General features: G+C 48.6%; 1 protein-coding gene across 3 annotated transcripts in view; it reads right to left on the bottom strand.

The window, feature by feature from the left end:
* The window catches only part of PRPF3 (pre-mRNA processing factor 3), a 1,104,158-nt gene that overhangs the window by 655,471 nt on the left and 424,876 nt on the right, over positions 1-23,811 (bottom strand). For all 3 annotated transcript variants that reach the window (XM_069649724.1, XM_069649725.1, XM_069649726.1), the window contains exon 9: positions 13,172-13,338. In XM_069649724.1, coding sequence (XP_069505825.1) covers positions 13,172-13,338 — 167 coding nt within the window. The remainder of the gene's footprint in view (positions 1-13,171; positions 13,339-23,811) is intronic.

Below are 23,811 nucleotides of genomic sequence, written 5' to 3'. Positions count from 1 at the left end.
AACGAGGAGCATCTCTTGACAGAGGGGCCAGCGCCACAAGTCCTACGCTTCCATGGAGAGCGCTGGAGACTGTGTGCCCACCTGTTTCCTGATGTAGAACATTGCAGCGGTGTTGTCTATGAAGATCCTCAATACCTTGCCCTTCAGAGACGGAAGGAATGACTTTAGGGCCCAGAAAACTACCCGTAGCTCCAGGATGTTATGGAGATCCTTCTCCTCTGGCAGACAGGCCTCTGGTGTGCAGACGTCCTGTGTGGTCTCCCCAGCCTTCCAGGGAAGCGTCCGGTGACCGTCTCCTGGTATGGAGGGTTTTGGAAACCTGTGCCCACGGGGATGTTGGAGCAGACGTCACACCACCTTATCTCGCCCAACGGAATTCCTTGTCAAGCGGGATTTTGTCTGCAAAGTTTCCAGACACCTGTATACAGCGCGTTGGCCACCTTGATGTGGATGGCGTGGTGTGACTCACCTTCCTTTCCAAGGCATCTATCTTCTTCCCCCCTCTGTCCAGAGGCACTGAAGACGAGGACGGGTTAGCTGACCGTTTCCTCGCAGCCGCTGACACCACCGAATCCGGCGATGGTTGCGATCTTAGGTACTTCAGTGTGGATTCCGGCACCCAGTACTTTTCTCCAGCCTATCCTGTTTGGTCGGAACCATGCAAGGGTTCTGCTCTACAAGAGGGCCATGCCCCCCTCCCAGATGTAGTCTAGAAAGGGCGCCGCCATGATCGTCTTCCTCTTGGCCTCTCACCTATGGTACAAGAAACCCTCCTTCCTGGTTTCTTTGAGCATAAGCTGGAATAGCTCAGAGGCTCTGGCGATCATGGATTGGAACAACCACATGTCATCTGGTGGGACGGCCTAAGCTGCGGAGACCAGCCGCCCATTGCAATGATGTCATTGTCAGTTCTTGACATGGCCATATCCGTCCCAGTGTCTGGGTCTGCTGGGCAAGATGGGCCCCGACGCGGGTGTGGAGGATGAAACGGGGGCGTCGGATGACGCTTACTCTTCTTTGCTGGCAGCTGATCAGGGACTGGAGGACCATTGGAACTTGGCCCTGTGGCATCCTCTTCAGAATCTGACACACGTGTCGAGGGTCGACAGGACGCCCAGAGACACATCCCTCAGTTGAGCTGGTGGGATCTGGACACCAGGCCCTACACTTCGACCTCTTCCACATCCTCAATTGACCATAACTAACTTTTGCAGGTAGAAGCCCAAATGCTGGACCATGGGTGGATTGGGTACGGGATCTTTTTGGCACCCTTATAGGCCTAAACATCTAGCACCTTGGTTTCCACCCCAGATTCTGGTAATCGTGGTGTATCAGTGCATTTTGTTGTGATCCTGAGTTGGCTTGTGATCGCTCTTTTAAATTGCAGATTGACACTGCGTCATTTTGCAGTTATCTGTGGACTGGATCTGGTTGTCACAACAAGGGAGTCTCTCCCTGTGCCCCACGTTGTGGGTTGAGGTAATTTCCATCTGTCAATTTTTGAACATATCATGATTGTTGTTCTTTAGTGACCTGTGGCTGAAATGGTATAGATGGCTCATTGGTAGTTTGATGTGTTCTTTCTAGGTGTGACGATAACTCGGCGGACAGACGCCTTTTGAAGTGTTTTGGTTTTTCAATGAAGAAAAGTTAGCTTATCGGTCATTTACAGACGTGCATTGAAGGTTCACCATGATAAGGTAAATCTAAGTGGTTTAATTTGATTTTTAGAACGTGTGTGGAGCTGCTCTCATTTTCGAGCCAATTCCACATTTACATTTGGTAATACCCCCTCCCCTGTGGGACCGACTAGTTTCCGCTGTCTTTTTTCCTTGCAGGCTGTTTGCCTGAAACTACCCATTCAACACGGTGTTGAGAAGAATAGTGGATGTTTTAAAGTTTCCCCTGAAGAATGTTCGCCCGAAAGGGGCATTGAAGAACAGAAACATGTTGGGATTATGTTTTTTATTGACACATTTAGGTTTTTGTGCATTGTGATATGTGATTTCGTTTGTGTCTTGGGTACGTGTTTATTTTGAAGCCTAGCTTTTTAGATTTTGTAGGTTTTTAGTGTTAGCATTTACACTGTGTTAGGTGAGGGTAGTATTTTTATGTTTTAATTTAAATATTTTGAATAAAACAAGAATATTTTTTGAAATTTGGAATGTTGCATGCAGTCTATGTTGTAGAGACTTGTAGTGCCTAGAAAATCTTTGAGGTTTCTACTTGATGGGGGAGAGAGAGGGGTGCAAGTAGAGAAAGTTTATATTCCTATTAGTGGAGTAAGATGTGGTACATATAAATAGGAATTGTTGTACCTATTTGAATCCATGTGTAAAGACTCCAGGTACTCGTCGTCCGAGGATGAAACTTCTGTGGATGAAACTTCCATGGTTTGGGCCACGGCCTGGACTGTTCCGGGGCCTCCTTGCGCCCTGCCCCCCTTTCCTCCCTGAGGGCTGGAACCAGGTGCTGACACAGTGTCCCCTTTTCGAGCGTGCCAGTACACTTTGCGAAAGTCACTGCAGCGGTTTCACGCCTCAGTGGCAGGGATACCGTCTACACAGCGGGGGCTACCTTCACAGGTTCAGCCCCCTTAGCCTTAGTGGGCCAAAAGGCCCTACTCAACAAAATTACTGCACTTCAAACTAAAATTGAAGCTAAAAAAGCCAGCCTATTGACCTCTGCCAAAATGAATACCCCTAATATGCAACCTAACCAGATCCCTAAATTGGCCACCTGCACGACTCCTAACACATACTTCACATTCTCGCCAGTCACTGTTCAAGGTTGAATCCCTCATTAGAAGCCACAAACCCTCTAGGTGCCAAGGCGGCACCTGCACGGCCACCATCATAAAAGAAGCTGCTAAAGAATTTGCTCCCTTCATTACCTCATTCATAAATGCGTCCTTCGCATTAGCCACCGTCCCAAAAAACCTTAAAGATGCGTGGGTCATGCCTCTTTTAAAAAAAGCCTAACCTTGACCCTAACATCTCAACTAACTGTAGACCCACTACCACCATGCCTTTCCTCCTTAAATGTTTAGATAAGGCCACCTATATCCAGAACCACCTAGAATCAAATACCCGCTTAGGCCTCAGACAATCGGGTTGCAGACCAAGACATGGGACAGAAACTGCCCTCTTGGATCTAAAAAATCCAAATGGATGAGGCTAGGGAAAATGGTAAACCTGCATTACTCCTTTTACTGGACTTCGCTGCGTTTGATTTAGTCGTTTGATTTAGTCGACCACAAGTCAAGCCGCTTCTTGGGTCAAGTCATTCTTGGCTGACAGATCCATGAGGGTCTTCTCCCCTACAGAATCAGCTGACCCATCCCCTATCACATACAGAGTCCCTCAAGGTTCCTGCATATTACCCCACCCTCTACAATATATACACGAAGTTACTATTCGACCACCTGGATGAGTCAGGCGTCTCATACACCAACTACGCTGACGCCACACAAACACTCATCACCCTATCCAGTAATTACCAAACTGACACTACTCTCCTCAATGAACTCTACAGCAGAATACAAGGTTGGATGGCCAATCAGGGCCTTTGTCTCAATGATGACAAAACCGAGATTCTCCTCATTGGCTCCAATCTCAAACTTAGCAAACTAGGCCCCAGCTACACTTCATTCACTATTGATGGCAACACCATCAAAATGACAAAGTAGCTGAGACCCTAGGCTTTTATCTAGATTCTGCCTTAAACCTCCAAAAACAAAACCAATGCCACTGCCTCCACGGCTTACACCTCAAAACTAATAAACATGTGTCGACCATATCTGAAAACCAACAGCTGTCTTACCCTTCTTTGCTCGAGCCCTTATAATGTCCAAATTGGACTATTGTTACACCATCTACTCAGGCACTAGTCAAAAATATCTGCAAACTACAAGTATTGCAAAACAATGCTCTTAGGGCGGCCCTTAACATTCGCCGTTCTAGCCACATTACTTAAACTACAGTAAATGCCAACTGGCTTCCGATCAAATATGGGATCACTTTTAGAACAGTCATGATCACCCACAAGTGCCTCAATAAGTCAGCTCCAAAGTACCCAATGATCCTCATAAGCACATTTCCTAAACGTCCAATCCTTTAAACTAAAAGCAGGAGGTGTTAGCAGCCAAAACGTGGAACAAGCTCCCACCCACACTAATGTGTTCCTTTCATTCCGGAACAAAATCAAATGCTGGTTATTCTCACGGTCCAACTAATAACCACTTCGCTCTCTTGTGATTCCAGACCCACTGCTATTCTCTTGACTATGCCTATTCTCTTGACTATGCCTACTGGCTACAGGTCCTTATCCCAGGTCCTACTGTCAGCCACTCCCCTACACTTGCTCTAAAGTTCAATCAGGTCTTGCCTGTATATCTTTGTATATATTTGTAAATACCTATTACTGTCAAATTGCTAAATGTATTATAACCATGTGTATCATACTGTATCTTACCTTCTAACATGTACTTTAAGAAAAGCACCCAGATACGTTTGGGCTCGGTGCGCTATACAAGCAAATACAACAAACAAACCGAATTCTCGATTAGAGGAAGAAAGTATTTTAGATCCCAGTACACTGCCTGTAATTCCAGCACATTGATGTGGAGGACTGCTTCCTCGGGAGGGTCCAGAGGTTTTGGACTTGGTGCTTGTCCAAATGAGCACCCTATCCCGCCTGGCTGGCAACGGTTACAATGGTCAGATGGTAATTTGGTTCCATCAGTGGCATTCCTTTTGCAATGTTGCAGGGGTATGTCCACCATTTCAGCATGTTTGCCAAGAGCACGGGAGATGATTACCGTGCCTGACCAGGTACCCTGGGTTTGGGACCATTTGGAAGACAAACGTTTATGCTGGCCGCATGTGCCGTCGGCATTGGGGAATAAGCGCATGCAAGAGGACATGGTCCCAAGGAGAGCCATGTATGCACAGGCCGTGACTAGCTTGTTTGGCGTGAATTAATTCTCTAGTGTTGTCAATCTTTTGACTAATTTCACTGAAGGTCTGACCAGGCTGTGGCCTGTAAGGGATGGAGTGCCCAGGAAAACCAAACTCCTTGAGGGAACTGTGCAGGATTTGCTATAATTTATTTTAAAGCCCAATTGTTGGAGCAGCGTTTGTTTGGTTAAGAGAAGATGAGACTTGATACGTTGAACCTCGAACTAGCCAACCATCTAAGTACGGGTATACGTGGTGGCCTTGTTTTTGGAGGAAGGCTGCCATCGATGCCAGGCACTTCGTGAATGTTCTGGGTGCCGATTTCAGGCTGAAAGGCAGTACCCGAAAATGATAATGGCTTTTGCCAACTATGAATCGGAGGTACTTTTGGTGCCTTGGATGTATTGGCACATGGAAGTATGCGTCCTTGAGATCCAAGGACGTGAGGTATTCCTGGGGCTGAACGGCTTTTAGGACGACCTGGCGTGTTACCATTTTAAATTTTAGTTTTTTGATGTTTTTATTTAGTCTTCGTTGATCTAGAATAGGGTGCCACTTCGAGTCTTTTTTTTATGACAAAGTACCAGGATTACACTCCCTTTCCTCTTTGAGGGAGGAACTTTTTTGATGGCTTGCTTTCTTAGCATTTGACGTATCTCGTGCTGTAAAACCTGATGGTGCGGGTGAGATAACTTTGTGGGAGGTATCGGGATTTGTGCGCACTTGAACTCTAACAAGTGGCCGTACTGGATTGCATCTGGCACCCACCTGTCATTTGTTATTGTTTGCCACTCGTCGAGGTGGAACGCCACATTTCCCCCAACCGGACTGCCCCTGAGGCAGTCATTGCTGTGCCTTATTTTGCAGACCTCTCTGGGAGGTGGCAGATCCATGCTTTTGTTGCCCTTGATGGTATTCTCTGTTGTACTCGGAAGATTGAAAATTCCACTTGTAGCTCCGAGTGTAATATCCAGGGCTACCATAGTTCTTGTTGTCTCTGGAGGCAGAGAATCTTGCATTACCTGAGGCTCCTCGAATGGAGCAAAAGGACCAACTGCCCTGAAGAGCTGTAAGAACCCTAGCCATGTCAGAGTCGGCTTTCATGGCTTTAAGGCCTCATCAATTTTGTCCACAAACAGATTTTCCCCTTCACATGGCAGATCCATGACTGTGTTGAACTTCTAGTCGAAAATCAGTGCAACGTAGCCATGATTGGCGTCCAAAGACTACATCATTGCCAATTTGCTTAAACCCTGTTTCCGCAAGGTCTACAGTGATGTTGATGCTTTGATTCGAGGCTTCTTCAACTTCGCGTACCAGCAGCATGGCCTCTTTTCTCCGTTGTTCCTGCAAGTGTTTCAACAAGGGACCAGGCATTGCCACATCTCTCGATCATATCGAGCAACTTTTGCCTGTGCATTTGCTGCTTTAACCATTGTTGCCCCAATGGCGAGAACTTTTTCCCCCCCAAAGGCATCCATTCTCTAGTTTTCATTGATTGACGGAGTAGCAACACTTGTGCTGTGTTCGAGCCTTGCCGCTTGCTGCCGCTGAGTCCACTGACTCTGGAGTAGGTTGCGAGGTGAGGCATTTCAGTGCTGTATCTGGAGCCTTAAACAACTTCTCCAGCCTACCTTTAACCGCCGGATCTGTAAAACGATGCTTCATAGTACAGAGGCCCTCCTGACACACATGATCCAGAATGGGTATGGAAAAGACTGCCTTCCTGCGTTTGCCCATATGGTCGAAGAGGAAACAATCTTTCTTCTCATCTGGAATTAGACCAAACTCTTGGCATGCCTTGGACATCATGGCCTAAAACGCCCCGATATCATCCGCAGGCGATGGTTGAGCTGGGCTACCCTGCGCATCTTGGTCAGGATCTGCGTTAGGCAGGACCTGTGCAGTTCCCTTAGGGACCACTGCAAAAAGTTTAAGACTACAGGAGTTGGCAGTAAACCCAATTGGTAGCAGTCTGCACCACCCAGATTTACCTGGTAGCTGTGGCTGAGCAATCAGACTTCTCTCAAGAAGAGTTAGGCAGTATATAGAGTATACACAATAGGGCTAAAAGTACAGTAGCACAAGCAAACACTGACCAGAGCTTTGGTATAAAAGTATATAATTATTTATTTAAAAACACATGTAAAAATACACTGGCACTAATATGTCAAGCAATTTCAAACACAGTCACTATAAGTATATACACCTCCCTAGTTAATAGTCTAGGTTAATACACCACTTATTTAGCAAAACAGAGGTGAGCGTGTAACCGTAGATGGCACTCCAATAATTTGTTTAAAAAGGGAGAGAAAAGACAGAATAGGAAAAACACACAGTACCAACACTTAAGAAACCACAGCAAGTCAAGAAAGGCAGGGTCTACTGTAGAGCAAAAAGTTCATAGGCCAGGCCCACTCTTGGAGAGCAAGGCGGAATGTGCCCAAGATCATACAGTGGAAATGCACTCAAAGTCTTTGCAGGAAAGTCAAAAAGAGGTTGGATCAAGTCAGAACGATAATGTTAACAGGTCCGAGGTCACCCCAGGATAGAGAGTCAAGGATTTACAGGACACCTTGGACAGTCTGTTGCAAGGGAGACCAGGCGGGACACAGTACCTGAAATGGTGAGAAAGTTCCAGCGGGAGCAGTTGTTCCTGGCAGCGGTTGCAAGTCAGAGCTTCGTCCAGGGGAAGAGGATCTTGACGTGGAGGAAAGCTGGAGGTTGTTGCACTGCCAGGGAAGAAACCAGCCGCAGAATTTCCCGGTTAAAAGGTACTACCCTTTCATTCGCAGTAGTGGTGAAGCGTGGCTATCCGGCCGCCGGGGTGCTTGGCACGGGCGATTCGACCACGAGACGATCCAGGAAGGTGAAAAGGGCAAACTGGTTGGTCCCACCAGCTCAAAGGGAAGAAGACTCTCCTGGAAGAAGTTCTCCTCTGTCGCCGGGAAAGTGGCGAGTTTCGTACAGCAGGGCTCCACCGGTGGTGTCGTTGTACATGACCCTGCTTCTCCCCTCTTCGGATTCTTTAGGTCCTGTGGCGACTTCTGAAGTTCCAGTCCCCAAAGCCCTGCCGTTATGCAGCAAAACCCCCATTCATCAGCCTAGCTGTCACTCAAACATGCTAAGTGTTGAGCCGGGCGGCTCACCACTGGGCCAATCACACAACAGTGCGACTTGAGTTGCCAAGGCAACTCAGTCCAGGGTGCCTAATCCCCCTCCCACACATCCTGTTGACCCCAGACAGAGTGGCACCATTTGGAGGGCTTCTGTGGAGAAGCCCGCCAAAAAGTGGAACAAAGGGCTCGAATTGGGTTAGAGTTTCAGAGGCGAACACAAAGGCGATTTTAAAACCGAGTACTGGCAAAAAGACCCAACTGGGGAATAAATAATAAATAACCCAGCGGTATCTTTAACATTGCACCAAAAAGTGGTGTTTAAAATGAATGGGAAAATCCCATAGGAAATATTCCGGTGGAATATTTCGCGTGGTATCCACTGCCACCAGCCAGAAACTTGACAACGGGGGACTGGACAGTGCCCCCTTGGAAAACAGACCCAGGGGCAATCGAATTACCCCTACCAGTACTTCCACAATATGATGGTTTGTAATGGTTCTGTTCACAATTTAAGACTAGTAAAGCCAATGGTGACTTTACATGCCCTGGGAGACAGTCAGTCCCAGGGTATGGAGTCTATGTTTGGGGGTCACTATGACACCCCTGTGTTACTGCACTGAGGGTGCTGTGTAACACTTGCCAAGAACACATGAAGCCCTATGGAGTAAAAGACCCCATTGCCCATAAAACACACTACATAGTCAAAGGACATTCTCAAATCATGCCTAAGAGTGGGAGAAAAAGAGTCTCACTCTTAGCAGGAGAAAAAAATAAACCCCAAAAATCCAGGAAAGCTGCTGGGGGACTCACTAGGTTTGGGAAATTAGCCTTAACAGAGAATTCTCCCTAATAATCTGTGTCCTACGTGTCTGCTCTCTGCAGAGACGAGGGGGGCGATGGAACTTGTATCCCTCAGACCAGAGTCCTGGTCGGTGTCAATTAATTCCCCCATCTCTTGCTCTCTCCTACGTGGACTGAATGTACTTGGAGGTATAGGAGGTGTTTGAATCCTAGGGAGTATGCCCCTGGTCTCCGCATGAATGGTTTGGATCCCTTCGTTGAGGGGTAACTTGAGATTCTCCATAAGGCTGAATTGGCTGAGCCTGAGGAAGCGAAAGCCCAGCATCAAGCTGTCCTAACAGAGACTGCAGTGTTGCGAGGACCTGCAGGGAAAACAGGGATTGTGGGTTTTTAAGTCGGTATTATGTATGCATACCACCTGTATCAGCAGGTGTTGATGGCAGGGTAGGTGTCTGAAACCTTAGAGGTGCATCTTCCCCTGTAGATGGTCTTTGGATAGGAGGATCAGAAGATGTTAGGGAGAATTCTCATTCTATGGCTAATTTCCCTTACCTAGTGAGTCCCTCATCAGCTTTACTGGATCTCTGAAGTCATTTCTTTCCACTTGGTAAGAGTGTGAGCTTTTCCCCCACTCTTACACCTATTTTGCTATGTGCCTTTTACCGGTTTTTAACATTGTGAGCTCTGGAGTACACCACTTCAGTAGCCCCCTTCTTGTGTGCGTCACACAGCACCTTCAGTGCGGTGACACAGGGTTGTCATTAAGACTTCCCACCGACTCCATTTCTGAGGCGACTACTGTCCCCAGAAAAGGGTAAAGTTACCATTAACTTCATTTAACCACAGACCGAGTACACACAATCTTCCATGGAGTGCTGGAAGGGTTAACTATCTGTACCTCCTAGAGCATGGTTAAGCTCTTAACATTCAGACATGGCTGGTGGCAGTGGTATGAAACCTAATTTTCTACCATGGTTATCTTATATAACCATGGTAATATTGTAGGCTATTGTGTTAGCCTCAAACTTAAACCCGCTTGACCAAATCCTTTTTCGTTTGGCTCCGGTGCGGCTTATTCGCCATTTCTTTTTGTTAAACTCCTTCTTGTGTTTTACTTTGCGCGGCAAACCAGGGTTGACTTCTTTGTTCACAGTCTTTTGGCGGGCTTCTACCTAGAAGCCCTCCTCAAGGCACCTGTGTGTCTAGGTGGGCTGAATGTAAGGGAGGGGTGTAGTCACCCCCTGCACAGGGTATCCTAGGAAACCCAAGTCGCACTTTGTCAAGATTGGGCAAAGTGGTTGTCCGGGCTGGACAACCCCCCTGCTGGGTGATTGACAGCCAGGCTGTGTGAATGGGGGATTTTTGCATAAAAGGCAGGTCTCTTGGGCTGGAAGTCAGAGAGTCGCCACTGGAACTACAAGGAACCGACAAGAAGTGGAGGAGAGGTCGACTGCTGCAACTACCCAGTACCAGTGAAGCTCTGCTGCAGTCCGGAGCCATCTACCCTTCGGACTGGATCTCCTCTTAGTCGTTGGAGTCTTCTTCCCTTGAGCCTGGTGGGGATAACCAGCTCATCTTCAGCCAGAGGTCGCCTTCGTGGTCGAAAACGCTGCACACTATTGTAGTGGTCCGGATAGCCACCTGAAGAACGTTTAAGGAGCGCACATTTTATTCATTGTCGCTGCTGCCAGCCTCATCCCTGTGTGGTGCGGACCCCCTCATCGTCCTTCGTGCTGAAGCTACAGGAAAGCGTGGGTCTGCAGGAAATCAAAAGGAACAACTGCCGTGGCACCAGCTTCGTTCTTTGAGAAAGGTACTGTGTCCGGTTTGTGGAATTTTGGGTGAAATCCCCATTTCTCTACTTTAAGGCTTGTCCTTACTTTTCCCTCCTTCTGATGACTTTTGCTTCCGAACATTAACATCAAAGTACTCTTGGCAACGTTGAATCTCGAATTGTCCGACTGTGATCCTCGACAACAGGCACCCGGTGTCATTTGACTTTGGCCCTTTGACTCTTGAATTCCTGTCTATGTGTGCTCTGCGATTCTGTCTGCCTAACAAACATATTGCCTGTGATTTTTGCCCCGGTAACATTTCTTGCCGCGGATACGCGTTCATCTAGTAGACCGAACTGTCAAAAAGTTATCGCAATTGTATTCTCGGTAACGTGTTCTGTTTCGTAACACCGGTCCATTCAAACACAGGGTACTTACCTCGAATAGTACTGTACAAAGTGAATTGATTAGTTGTAGTATATTTTACATGTGGTTTTTGAATTAATAGAAGTGTTGTGTTGAGAACAAAAATAAATGTACTTATATTTCTTACCTGAAAAATATAGTCCGTGTTTGCTTGAGTCACAGTAATTGTGGTCCCTTTGTGTAATCTCTGCTACTGCTCATATGCTCTTGAGATAAGCCTGGCTGATCCGCTACTGCTACCACTTTAACTTTAACATATTAGTACAGGCTTGTACCAAAAGGTAAAAACTTGTATTGCCACCTGTAGTCTTAATTGGGTGTAGTGGTCCCTAAGGGCACTGCACAGGATTCTGCCTAACAGAAGGTCCTTCTTCTGGATCGGATTCAAAGACACCTCGACATTCGTATGGTGGAGGCTCAAAGTCTGATGTAATCTCATGCTGCAGAATGTATTCTGGCATGATATCTGGATACTCCACAGGAGTCAATAACATTTCAGTTGTAGTGGTCGACAGACGCATAGGCTTTTCTGCCAACTATCACTTTTTGGTCAACAACGAGGTGGTCGTCGAAATCGTCGTCGAAGAGACGAGCCGTAGACCCAGACGAAGATGCCGTCGTCGATGGTGAAGTCGTTGGAGTAGACTTCGATGACTATTTGGTCGTCGCCAGGTGTCTCGAAGACTCATGGCCAGAGGAAAATCGTCGAGATTCCGACGAGCAGTGTTTTTTGCCACTCGTCGAGGAAGATATTCTCAATGACGACACTGAGGAGGATTTGGCTCTGTGCTTGTCCGTCGACGGAGGTGGTCTCCTGGACGGGTCTGCAGATTTTGACAATAGGTGCAAGCCTTTCTCACTCAGTTTGTCCGACGACGATTTAGTCAACGGGCCCTTGGAGGAGTGTTTGGACCCGGTATGGTTTCTTTACAGGGACAGTGTTTGGCTTTATCGTGGCCCGATGACTATTTTGCCTCACCTGTCTTGTTTCTTCGTCACGGGCTCCTCAGATCTGGACCTCTGTCTTAACGGTGACCTGTCGAGTCAACCTCGGGCGCCGGATAGGCTCCTTCATTGAGCAGATAAGGCGCTGGTTCCTATCCTTAAAGGTCTTTTGTGAGAAACCCTGGCAGATGTCACAGCCGTCAGCGGAATGGTTCAGTTGGAGGCAGTAAAGACATTCCGTGTGCCTGTCCCCTGCAAAAAATGTTTAGACCGCAACCGTCGCACTGCCTAAAATAAGGACTAGTTACGTCCTTATAGTTCCATGGTTGGAACTGGAACCGAATGTATTTTGACGTCTGTTGCACCGGATGGAGACATTTTAAGAACATTTATTTTCTCTCAGGAGAGAAACACGAGGAAGCCCAACAGCTTAGCTTAGAAGACAGTTGAAATCTGAGGGGAAGCTCCGGGGGCGGAGCTTCACACTCTACGTCCCATTGGCGGGTACCAAAAGCACCCACGTCGTCAATGGGACACTCAAGGTGTCAAGTCTTTTCCATAGAAAAAAGAACATTAAAGTAACCAGGGTTTCCCAGTTTTACGACGGGGAACATTCACAGCATGTGAATCCATGAAAGATCCAATGCTGGAGAAAATACATTTTCAGTAATATATTATGTGTGCGTTCCTTTATTGAATGTTGTGAAGTGTTCACTGTACCTTTAACTCACTGCTCCCATCTGATTGAGCCGAATTGGCTGCTCCTGCGCGTTTGCCCATAAGAGGTGGGTGCACACAGGAGAGTTGATTGCTTTGATGTGGGTTGTCCCCCACACCGTGAGCATATGGAGAACGAGGAATCTTCCAATCACTGAGCTGTTGCATGGGGAGATTAGAGCCTCCCACATTGTCAATGCCCATCTGGCTGACGCAGACCCCCAACTGTCCAAGACATACTTTAATGTCTTCTCTAACGTTACTTTGGAAGTGTAAACACATGAATTCAGGTTTACTAGAACTCAAAAAAATGAACTATTCATGGAAGCCTTATCCTATTAACTTTAAGGAGTAGTCTTAAACTAATGCATCATACTGATCCTTCACCCACCAAAGTTACTTTGACCAAGCATCAAGAATTTCAACTTACAGATCAACGCCAGTAGGGATTATGTAAGAGTCCCACCACTCAATCTCTGGAATGTCACCTTCTTTCAGTTCCTTTTTTGGAGCAATGAGCGCTAATTTGGTCGAGGTGTGTATCCCAGTTCTCTTCGCAGCTTGGGAGATTTCAGCCTGTAGCTTTTCAAGCTGAGTCTTAAAGAAGACAAAAAAAAATACTTCAGTCCAGAGGAGCAACTAGGGAAAAACAAGTTCTTCACAGCAGTAACATTCTATTTTTCATTTGCACTAAAAAGTATTCAAAATAAAAGTGAATTAAACAAAATACCAACCGTAACAAAAAACAAGCACTGGCAACGCTAATTGTTTTCGCATTTGCCAGGCAATACCATATCCATGGCCATGGCCATGGCCAAGACCAAGACTTGGCAGCAGCTTGCAATTGGTGCGAGTGCCTGGGAATATGAAGGCACTGCCTGATGAATGTCTATCAAAGAACCCAAACTATTGGCTTTGCCAATGTTTGTTTTTAAAGGGAATTTCAGGCAAGGAACAAATACGAAGGAACATATTGCTTAAAATGAAGAGGACAAGACACACTTGTTTAGGGCATGTTCTTTATACAATTAGCAGATTTACAGCTTCAATTAAGCCATTAGCTCACAGAAGAACCAACACTGGCAGCCCCACAAAAGCCAACAGTTTGATGTCAATGCACAACTCCACTACCTGAAAGAGATTGCAGGCGGGTATTTTTCGGGTGGGGATGGAAGAGTAGTGGGTGGGAATGGTCATAGGGATTTGCATGGTTATAGGAAGTCAATATGGGTGTAAAAAGCCAAACACACTCAGTCTGTCTGTCCCTCCTCACATCCAATTCTCCCGCTAATCTGTACTCCTATGACCATGGTTTGGGCTGTTAAGTGGTGCAAGGGCAAAGAGCTGAAATTAAAATTAACTGAAGGTCTCATAAGACCACTCACTATGTAAAAAAAAAAAAATAAATAAATAAAAAAAAAGAAATCGCAATTGCAAAGATGTATTGGTCAACAAAAAACTGTTTGCATTTCTTTGAACCTTCAATCTAAAAATACTGCATACTGCTTGACTGCTTTACAACCGCCTCCACTGTAAAAGTAACAGCGACTAAAGGCAGAGGATGTCAGGAGCACGAGAGACAATAGTAAGTAAGGGGTGTGCACTGGAGTACCAGCAGGATAAGATGTCCTGTACCAAAAAAAAAAAAAAAGGATAAAACAGCCTGTGGGAAAAGGGCTGTTTAAAGCAAATGTAAATAACTTAATGGCAAACCTTCTTTTAAAACTTGTTCTATCTCCTTCAGAACTTGGGTGGCCATGCACCTTCCCCGCCAGAAAAACATTCTGAAAGATTGGATGACACTTAAGGCTTTAGACTGGGCTGCTCACATAAAGGCTCTTAGCTTATAGAGCAATAAACTGTCACCCTCCAATTGGAAGAGTCTTCTCCCCTATACAATGACATGAATCATGGAAAACACTTGCATAGACTGTTGTGTTGCAAAGGATGGTGAGCAAGGATGAATAACCAAAAGGCCTCATTTACTTGGTTGGGAAGCAGATTACATGATCAACGACTTGAAAAAGGATGCGCAAATGATATACCAGTTTTAAGTGAACAGATGGTCTTTTTGAAGTCTTCTTTGCTGGATTTTTCACTCCTGTCTTGAAGGTAGAGATCCTAGGAAGAGGGAACAAGTTACTTACCTGTAACTGTTGTTCTCCAGCATTGGTCTGGCATGGATTCACATGCTCATGAATATTCCCCGTCGTCAGGCTGGGAATCCTCGGTAAAGAAAAAATAAGTTTGTTTCATTTCTGAACTGTCTTTCTCCTAACAACCAATCGCGGGTCTCTGGATCATACTGCTCCCAGCCAATGACTGCCCTCTACCCAAGCCCCTCCTCTGGCAGCCATCTTCAGATTTGGTAGCACGTACAGTGGCAGCAGCAGAGAGAAGAGCCGCAGAGGGGTAGGCAGAAGGGTTCGCATGTGAATCCATGCCAGACTCATGCTGGAGTTAAGTTAAATTAGCGTAGTGACCAACGTACTCGTAATCCATAGTCCACGTTCCTCCATACTGTACGGGCGTCCCTTCCAAGGGACGGGAGACGGAACCCTTTTCACTAGCAAAAACCTTCCCCTTTAAATTTAGAGGCGCACAGCCCAGGGAGCATGCGCTGCCCTGACTCCACCCTCCGTCGCCATAACCTCAGTCCCCATTGAGGCGTAAACAATAGATTTAACATTGCCTAATGACACCAGTATTATTAGGGGGGAGGTTGGTGGGACGTATGGAGGAAAGGGGACTATGGACTAAGAGTACATTAATCACTACAGTGATTAGCAACCGATTGTAGCCTCAGGGTGGAGAGGAGACCCTCCTTAAGCAAATAGGTTCCTGAGAACCACCTGTCCGAAAGCAGCATCAGATCTAGAGCTGGCATCCAAACAGTAATGCTTGCAAAAAGCAGAGGAAGAGACCCAAGTGGCCGCCCTGCTTATGGCTAGCCAAGGAACGTGGTGCTGGAATGCGATGGCCGTTGCCTTGGCCCTGACTGCGTGGGCATGCATGTTGGCCAAAAGTGGCTTGTGCTGGCCCTCGTACGCTTCTTTGATGGCAGAGACCATCCTGTGGGATATGGAGGCCTTAGAAGCTTGATAGCCTGGTCTTGAGCCTCCAAAAGTGACAAAAAGGGCGTCCGACTTGCGGAAGCCCTTGGTCCTGTCCAAGTAGAATTTCAGAGCATGCCGACATCCAGGCAGTGCAGCACCCTTTGTGCTTCGTCCCTAGGATCGGGAAAGAACATAGGAAGGTGGAAAGCAGATGGAACCTTGGGAAGAAAAGCTGGGTGTGTCTGCATTTCTACCTTGTCCTTGTGAAAAGTGGTATACGGTTCAGAGGCAACCTGGTGCCTCTCTGCTTGTTGACGTAGTACATGCTGGTAGAGTTGTCTGTCTGGATGAGGACAACCGTGCCCCTGAGAAGCGGTAGGAATGCTCCGAGCGCTAGCCAGATGGCGATCAGCTCCAACCAATTGATGTGGTATTCCTGCTCCTGTCGAGTCTAGGTGCCGTGGACCCTGCCCTCGAGTGAGGAGTCTGTGGTGATGGTGGCCTGTAGAGAAGGTGGCCGGAAGGGCTTGCCTGTCTGTAGGTTGCAGTCCCTGGACCACCAAGTTATGTTTGGGTGGAGAGATTGAGGAAAGTTGATCATTTTGGATTGAGAGCCCCGCTCCTGACTCCATGAGGCTGCGAAGTGCAGCTGAATCCTTCTCATCCTTACTCTCGTGTGCGGGACGGCTAGCAGCACAGCCGCTAGCAGACCGAGGAGAGGTTGATACCAACAAGCCAAGGTCACCTCTCTGCTGAGGAAGTGGGAGGTGGCCCTCTTGATGGCCGAGATCTTGTCTTCCGACAGGAAGACCCTCTCGGAGCATGTGCCCCAAATGAGTCCCAGGAACGTCAGTCGGCGTAGGGAGCAGCTGTGTTTGAAGCCCATGGGCAACCGGGCGCATAATCTTAGATACAAGTTACAGTAACAATATACATGGAATACCAATTTACAAGTTTACAAGTTATACACAGAATACATACAGGTTATAATATAGGTACAGTATGGCGTATATACACAGATGAGTTATATTACAGATAGGAAGCAAAACTGACACGAGGAGCTTTATGAGTTCTGAGTGAGCAGCAAGCTTTGGCGTTGTTATTGAACGTTAGGAACGAAGGTTCAGTTCTGATGAGGGTTGGCATTGTGTTCCACAGTTTGGAGGGACACTCACACCACCCGCTTTTTGGAGTTTGAATCTGGGCAGGGTTAGACTGAGTTTGGGCTGATCTGGTGGGCCGGGAGGAGGTGTAGAGTGTTAGACGCAAGGAGAGATTAGGTGGGGCATTGATGTTCTGGCATTTATGAGTCAATGCTAGTGTTTTCAAGGCAATTATTTGTTTTACCGGGAGCCAACATAATCAGATCTAGTGATGGAGATATGGGACCGTCTGGGGATATTGAGAGCTGCCCTTAGGGCATTCTTTTGGATAGTTTGCAGTTTATTGAGGTTAGACTGACTGGTCCCTAGGTAGAAGGCACTGCAGTAGTCGATTTTGGAAATGATGAGTGTTCTGGCCAGGGTAATGCAGTTATGAGGGTTCAGAAAGGGTCTGCAGGCGGTGATGAGTTTACATGTATAGGCCGATGCCGACCTTACTGCATTTGTTTGTCTGTTCAGGGAGAGGGTAGAGTCCAGGTAGACGCCTAAAGTTTTGGTGACTTCTTGAGGTTGAGCGAGAAGCCCAGGTCGTGCAGTGTGTTCATAAGGGCATGGGAGGAGCGGTGGATCGCCTCCGGAAATGTAGCCCTGACGAGCCAGTCGTCGAGGTATGGATAGATGTGGAGGCCCTGCTCTCTGAGGAGGGCCGCTACCGCGTTCCAGAGTCTGGTGAAGACCCTGGGGGCCGAGTTGAGGCCAAACGGGAGGACCTTGTATTGGAAATGGTAGCCCATGATCCTGAACCGTAGGAAAGAACGATGGGGCTGCCAAATCGGGGCATGTAGGTACGCGTCCTTAAGGTCTAGGGAGCACATTCAGTTTCCCTTGTCCAATGTCTCTGCTATAAAATCTGGCATAACAATCTGCCTGGCTCTCTACGAGCGACTGGATCTCCGCCAAAAGAGTTGCTGTCCCAACCTGTGGGAGTGGAGGGGAGGAGAGAAAGGAGAGGCTGTGATGGGTAGGCGGTACCCCGTGGATACTATGGAGAGGATCCAGGGGTCCGCGAAATTCTGGCACCAGAAATTTGCATTGAGAGCAAGCCTGCCCCCCACCGGAGACATGTGGACCCGAAGGGACATGTCATGCCTTCTTTCCCTCGAAGGCTGAGGAGGGGTACTGGAAAAATCCCTTACCTCCCCCGCCCACTTTTTGTTGTTTGAGCCAGCTTTGAGACAGCAAGCGATCCGGCTGCCTGGAGCTGCGTTCCTGGAAGCCGCGGAACCCTCCATATGTACAACCCTTCTCTGAGTGTTGCTGAGATTGGGTGTAAGATATTGGTGTGGACTTTGTAAGAATGGACAAAGACTTTGCCGTTTGCGAGCTGTTCTTTTTGTCCAGCTCTTCATCCGTAGAGGAGTGGAAGAGGGTTCCCCCGACTCAAACGGTAGATCTAGAATGCACTCCTGGACGTCCGGGTTGAACTTCGCCAGGCTGTGCGCCTCATGTCCGTGGAAATGCAGGTGGCCCGGCCTGAGGTATCAATATGAGCCACTGTGGATTCCATGAGGTCATGCGCCACAAGCTTGGCCTCCGCTAGCCCCGCCTTGAAGCATGATTGGCATTGGGAGTGGAGTTCCGGGAGGAAGTCCGCAATTTCCCGCCATAACAGTTAGTTGGCGGCAGCCAGCATGGCATCTGCGTTGGCCTGACGCAGGTGCAGGGAGGCGTTGGAGTAGATCTTCTTACCGTAAGCCTCCAAGATCCTCTCCTCCTTGCCTAGCAGCACCGCAGAGGAGGTGGCGGATGACGACTGAGGCTTGGGGTAAAGTGATGCCACAGCGATCACCAAGGAGTGTGGCTGGGGATGGGTCGAGAGCAAGAGTGTGTCCCCCTCGATCTGCCTGTACTTGGCGTCCAGGCATCGATGGACCAAGTGGGGCTTGAGCCAACCCTTCTTGGCCAGGGAGATTAGCAGTTTGCAGTGGAATCCCCGTGTTGGCAGAGGGGCATCTTGTGAGGACTTCAGCCAGAACCCCCTCTGCCGGCTGTTCGACCTCGGGGTGAGGAAGGCCTAGGTACTCCCCCAGGCCAGCAAGACATTTGTGGAAGGCCCTGGCTGAGGATGGCGTGTCCGGATCATCCTGCTCGTCTGTGTCCTGCGGATCCCGAGGATCTTGTGGAGGAGGATGGGGGCGGGGAGGGTTGGGTGGCGGGGAAGGAAGGAAGGCGCCGGAGGCTGGGGTACAGAGACCGCAGCCGGAGGCTGAGGAGGCGGCGGAGGTTGCAGAGTTGGCTGTGGAGCCGGAGGAGGCGGCTGCACCAGGGTCAGGGAGCCCGATGGAGGAGTCTGGTGCTGCTAGCATTGCAGGGAGGACTTCCCTACTGCGTCCTTGATGATAACCCCCATCTGAGGAGACCTCATGAGGCTGAGGAATTTATCGAAGAGCCTCTCCTCACTGGCTGAAGAGGTGGCAGGGGGTACCGACAGGGTATCGGGGGACTGCTGGAGCCGCTCGGTACCCAGTCCGTATGGACACATGGGAACGTTGCCCTACGCATATGAAGGGTAGACTGTAGGCCATGTACCTGGTTGCGAGCAGTCCCACCTTGACACACGTTCTTTGCCGAATTCGTGGAATGGGGTCGGACGGGTGTTGCTGTCTGGCGTGGCAGCCATTTTGTCGAGCTGCCTGCCCCTTCCCTGTGACGTGTTGCCCAGCCTGCTGGGTCCGGCCTCATCCAAAACTCACGTGACAACCGCCCAGTGAAGCCCTGCTGCAGGTCCGAATCTTCAAACTCCAACGACAGAGAGGATCCTCAAGGAAGCTTCTTCCCTTGAGCTGGTGGGACCAGCCAGTTCGACCAAACTTCAAGCCAGAACCCCTCCTCTGGTCGAATTCGCTGTACAGAGCTACAGTGGGCCAGATAGCCAGGAAGGTCGCACCCTGCTTGGGTTTTAAAGAGCACACCTTTTATCTGTTGCTTTGCTCTGCTCCTGGTTTCTTCCCTTGGTAGTGCAGGACCCTCCAGTCTTCCTACTTCTTGTCAGTCAGGCAGTCGCTTCAGGAACCGTGAGCCTGCAGGAACTACCAGGAACATCCGCCTCAGCTACAGTACCCTCTCCGTTTTAAGGTACTGTGCAAATTCTGGTTGTTCATTTCGTTCAGCCGTGGTGAAAGTGTGTGAAATCTTTCTCCAATTCTAGGGCTTGTCGTCCTCTTCTTTTAACACTAACTTTTCAACTGATCAACTTCGTCTGGAACCCGTGGCACAAACTTTACCACAAACTACCCTGAACTGTGTGATCTTGAGCTAAATACTTTTGTCCTATTGACTTTGGCACTAAGCCTTTTTTACCCGATTCTATCACTGTAGATGTAACGCTCACCTGATTCCCGCAGAGGCGCCGGTCTTGATTGGGTGAATGCCGTATCTTCAAAGGTGATGTGTAACACACGCTTGGCTCTTTGGGCTGGACCTCTGTGCACTGTATGTCTGACTCGAAGAGTAAGATGTCTGCAGATAGAAAATATGGGATTAATGAACTGGGGTTATTGGGTGCCTCTCTCCTCTTCCCTTTCTCTTCTCCTGTAGAACCCCAAAGGTTAACGCCCTCACCTTAGGTAAGTGAACGCCAAGCTCTCCATCTGCCTCGGGGCAGGGTGCCGTAACCAGTTTCTTCACTGGATAAGGGAGCAGGCCTCTTGACCTCAGAGGACTGCTGTCCGTCGTTAACTGTACGAACGGTAAGTTCTGGGCACTTCAAATGTCTTAAGTCTTTTGTAATGCTATCTCTTGTTTTGCAGGGTTCCGGCGATGGCGGATGGCGGGCTGATGAGAGTTGAGGATCGAACCCGCGTGAGGAATAGAAGCGCCTGGAAGCACGCAAGTAAGCGCTTGTAGCCTGCTTCACGATGCGCACTAACTGTCCCTTTTATCTTGCAGGTACAAGTTCGGAGCTTTAGAGAAGCTGAAGGGTGCTGGAATACCCACTGGATTTGGCGTGGGAAGGAGTAATGGCACGTGAGTAATAAAGTTACCCAATGTCTTTAAACGCACCTTCTTTTGTCTTTCAGATGCGGGATGCAGCGCCAAAGGCCTCCGGAGCGTGCGAAGAGCTGGTAAGCTTTTGTCTTTCAGATGCCGGAATGCAGTGTGAAGACCTCCGGAGCATGCGAAGAGTAGGTAAGCCTTTGTCTTTCAGATGCCGGAATGCAGCGCGAGGCGTTGGTGACAGCCGATGGACCAGGTAAGAGATGCGCTGCCACTGAAGACCGTAGTGCTAACCTGTTCTTTCTTTGTCTTTACAGGTGCTGCTGAAGACTGGATTCCAGGATGGTAAGCCTTTGTTCCCTTAGGCCCAGGATCAGAAGCAGAAGACACGATGAGCGTTCTGCTGCAGAGAATGCAGAATAACGCAAAGCAAGATTCATCCATCGGGTGTGGTTTAAATAGCCTCCCGTAGTGCTTAGATGTCTCCTTCCACAACCACGCCTAGGTAAGAAAAGAGTTCCTGCTTTCCAGAAGAGTTCCAGTGTTCTGAACCTAGGGAGTGGCTCCTGCCCCACCCAACAGGAAAAGTAGTCCCAAACAGAAGAGGATCAGGGGTTCAACTGGCAGGTAAGTAAGCAGCATGGTCTGCTGCAGGTAAGTCCACCCAAGCATTATGAGCCCGGCGCTTCCAGCGCTGGGACTGGGCATCTTTATGAGCCTGGTGCCACTGGCGCCAGGACAGGGTCCAAAAGGTCCCAATTGGGACTGGCTGGCACTCGGAACCGGGGTTATGGGTCTGCTTCCAAGGGAGTCGGGCAAGTCCTGATCTTTTGGAAGCAGAGATCATGACAGTAGATCCTCTTGCTCAATTGCCCCGAGTGCTTACCTGTTGTGTGGTTCATTTTTTAACTAACTCGGTCTTTCCCTCCCTTTTAAATTGCTGGAGTGCCATTTTGCTCCCACTTCATTTTGTGAGCTTAATTTGTCTGGAACTTATTGGTGTGGTTTATTAAGAGTGTGATTTTTAGACTGCTTTACTTTAGTGAAATGTTATACAACTGATGTGTAAATAAATGTATATTCTTTTTCTCAGAATCCTTGAGTCAGTGTTTGTTTGAACCATAGTAATTGCTGTCCTTTGTGTAACTATTTGATACTGCTCACTTGCTCTTGAGATAAGTCTGTCTGCTCAGCCATCGCTACCACTTCACTGTGTAGTACAGGCTTGTACCAAAGGTGAATTTGTACTCTCACTTGTAGTCTTAATTGTGTGTGGTGTTCCCAAAGGGTACTGCATATAATTCTGCCTAACACCTCCTGCGCGGGAGAGTCCCTGGGAAGGAGTCTCCCTTGCGGGGTGCGCTGGAAAATATCAGCCCTACCTCGGACCTGAGACGATGTTTCACGAGTTCTTGAGATCCTCTGGAGGCGACTTCTGGAAGAGCTCCCTCCACCTGGCTGGTCTGTTCTTCAGCACCTTCAAGGACAGCGAGTCACACGCCAACCGTGGGCTGGTCCAAGGCAAAGTAGGCAGAGAGTGTGGGAGTCTGAAGTTGGGAAGAGCCTGTTGCAGGATGGACACCTGCTGAACCCTGTAGAAGTCGACATGCGCCGGGGAGGAGCGCGACACCTCAGGACTGAGTACCTGAATGACAGAAAAGACAGAGTAGAAGTATCTGCGCGTGGAATTACATGGCCGAAGCCAAACCCAGGAGTGCTGGTGAATTCGGCCCGTTCCCGTTGATGCGGAAAAGGGGACTGAGGTGTGGCGCCGGAGGGCGGAGTCAGGGCCACGCGCCTCTAAATTTAATGAGGAAGTTTTTTTCTGGTGAAAAAGGTTCAGTCTCCTGTACCTTGGAAGGGACGTCCGTACAGTATCGAGGAAAGGGGATGGGACGTAAGAGTACAACATTTACGTGTAAGTAACTTGTTCCTTCTCCAGCATGGGGTCTGGCATGGATTCACATGCTAAAGAATACTTATCAGTACGCACAGGCACAACCACGGAAAGGTGGCATAGGCTCAACATAAGCATCTCTTACCTCCTCACAGGCTCACCTTCACAGGTTACGCAGCACTGCTTGGCCGACTCTGGACTCCTCCCCGGAATCCTGATCAACGCATTAGAATCTCGTGAAGGTGTGCATCGAGCTCCACGTAGCCATCCTGCAGGTGTCCAGCAGGGGCACACCAGACAGGAACACCTTAGTTGCAGCAATGGCTCTGGTCGAATGGGCTCGGATAGCCAGGCAACGGTCGGTTTACCAACCCTTGACAATGGGTGATGCAGCCGGAGAGCCACTAGGAAATGGAAGCATTGGAGAGGACCTTCCCATGGTTCACAGGGGCAAAGTTCACGAAAAGTTGGGATGTCTTCCGGATACTCTCTGCGCGGTCCACATAGAACTTCAGCGCTCTAGCCACATCTAGCGAGTGCAAAGTCCTCTCAGCCAGCGACAAAGGCATCGGGAAGAATACAGGCAACACCAAGGGCTTGTTCAGATGAATGTCCGACAGCACCTTGGGCATGACAGAGGGGTGCGTCCGCAGCACTAACCTTGTCTCATGGAATGTCAAGTAAGGTGGTTTACATGAGGGCCTGGATCTCACCCACTCGTCGTGCGGAGGTGATGGCCAAAAGAAAAGCTGTTCTCCATGGCAAAAATGTCAGCAGCGCCGAATGCATAGGCTCAAACGGTGGACCCATAGGCCCAGTCTGCACCACATTGAGTTCCCACGCTGGGGCTGGAGCCTTCACCGGCGGGAACGAACAGAACAGTCCTTTGATGAACTCCTTAACCAGACAGTGTGACCATAAGAACGACTGTCCCAGATTTCTGGTGTAGCGGGAGATAGCCGCCAGATGAACTTTGATGGAGGCATGCGCCAGTCCAGTCCTGGCCAACGACAGTAGA

The sequence above is a fragment of the Ambystoma mexicanum genome, chromosome 1p (genome assembly GCF_040938575.1).
Source record: "Ambystoma mexicanum isolate Mex_15411 chromosome 1p, UKY_AmexF1_1, whole genome shotgun sequence".
In the NCBI taxonomy this organism is placed as follows: Eukaryota; Metazoa; Chordata; class Amphibia; order Caudata; family Ambystomatidae; genus Ambystoma; species Ambystoma mexicanum.
Note: the sequence above shows the minus strand (reverse complement) of the source record. Positions and strands in the feature narration are given on the sequence as shown.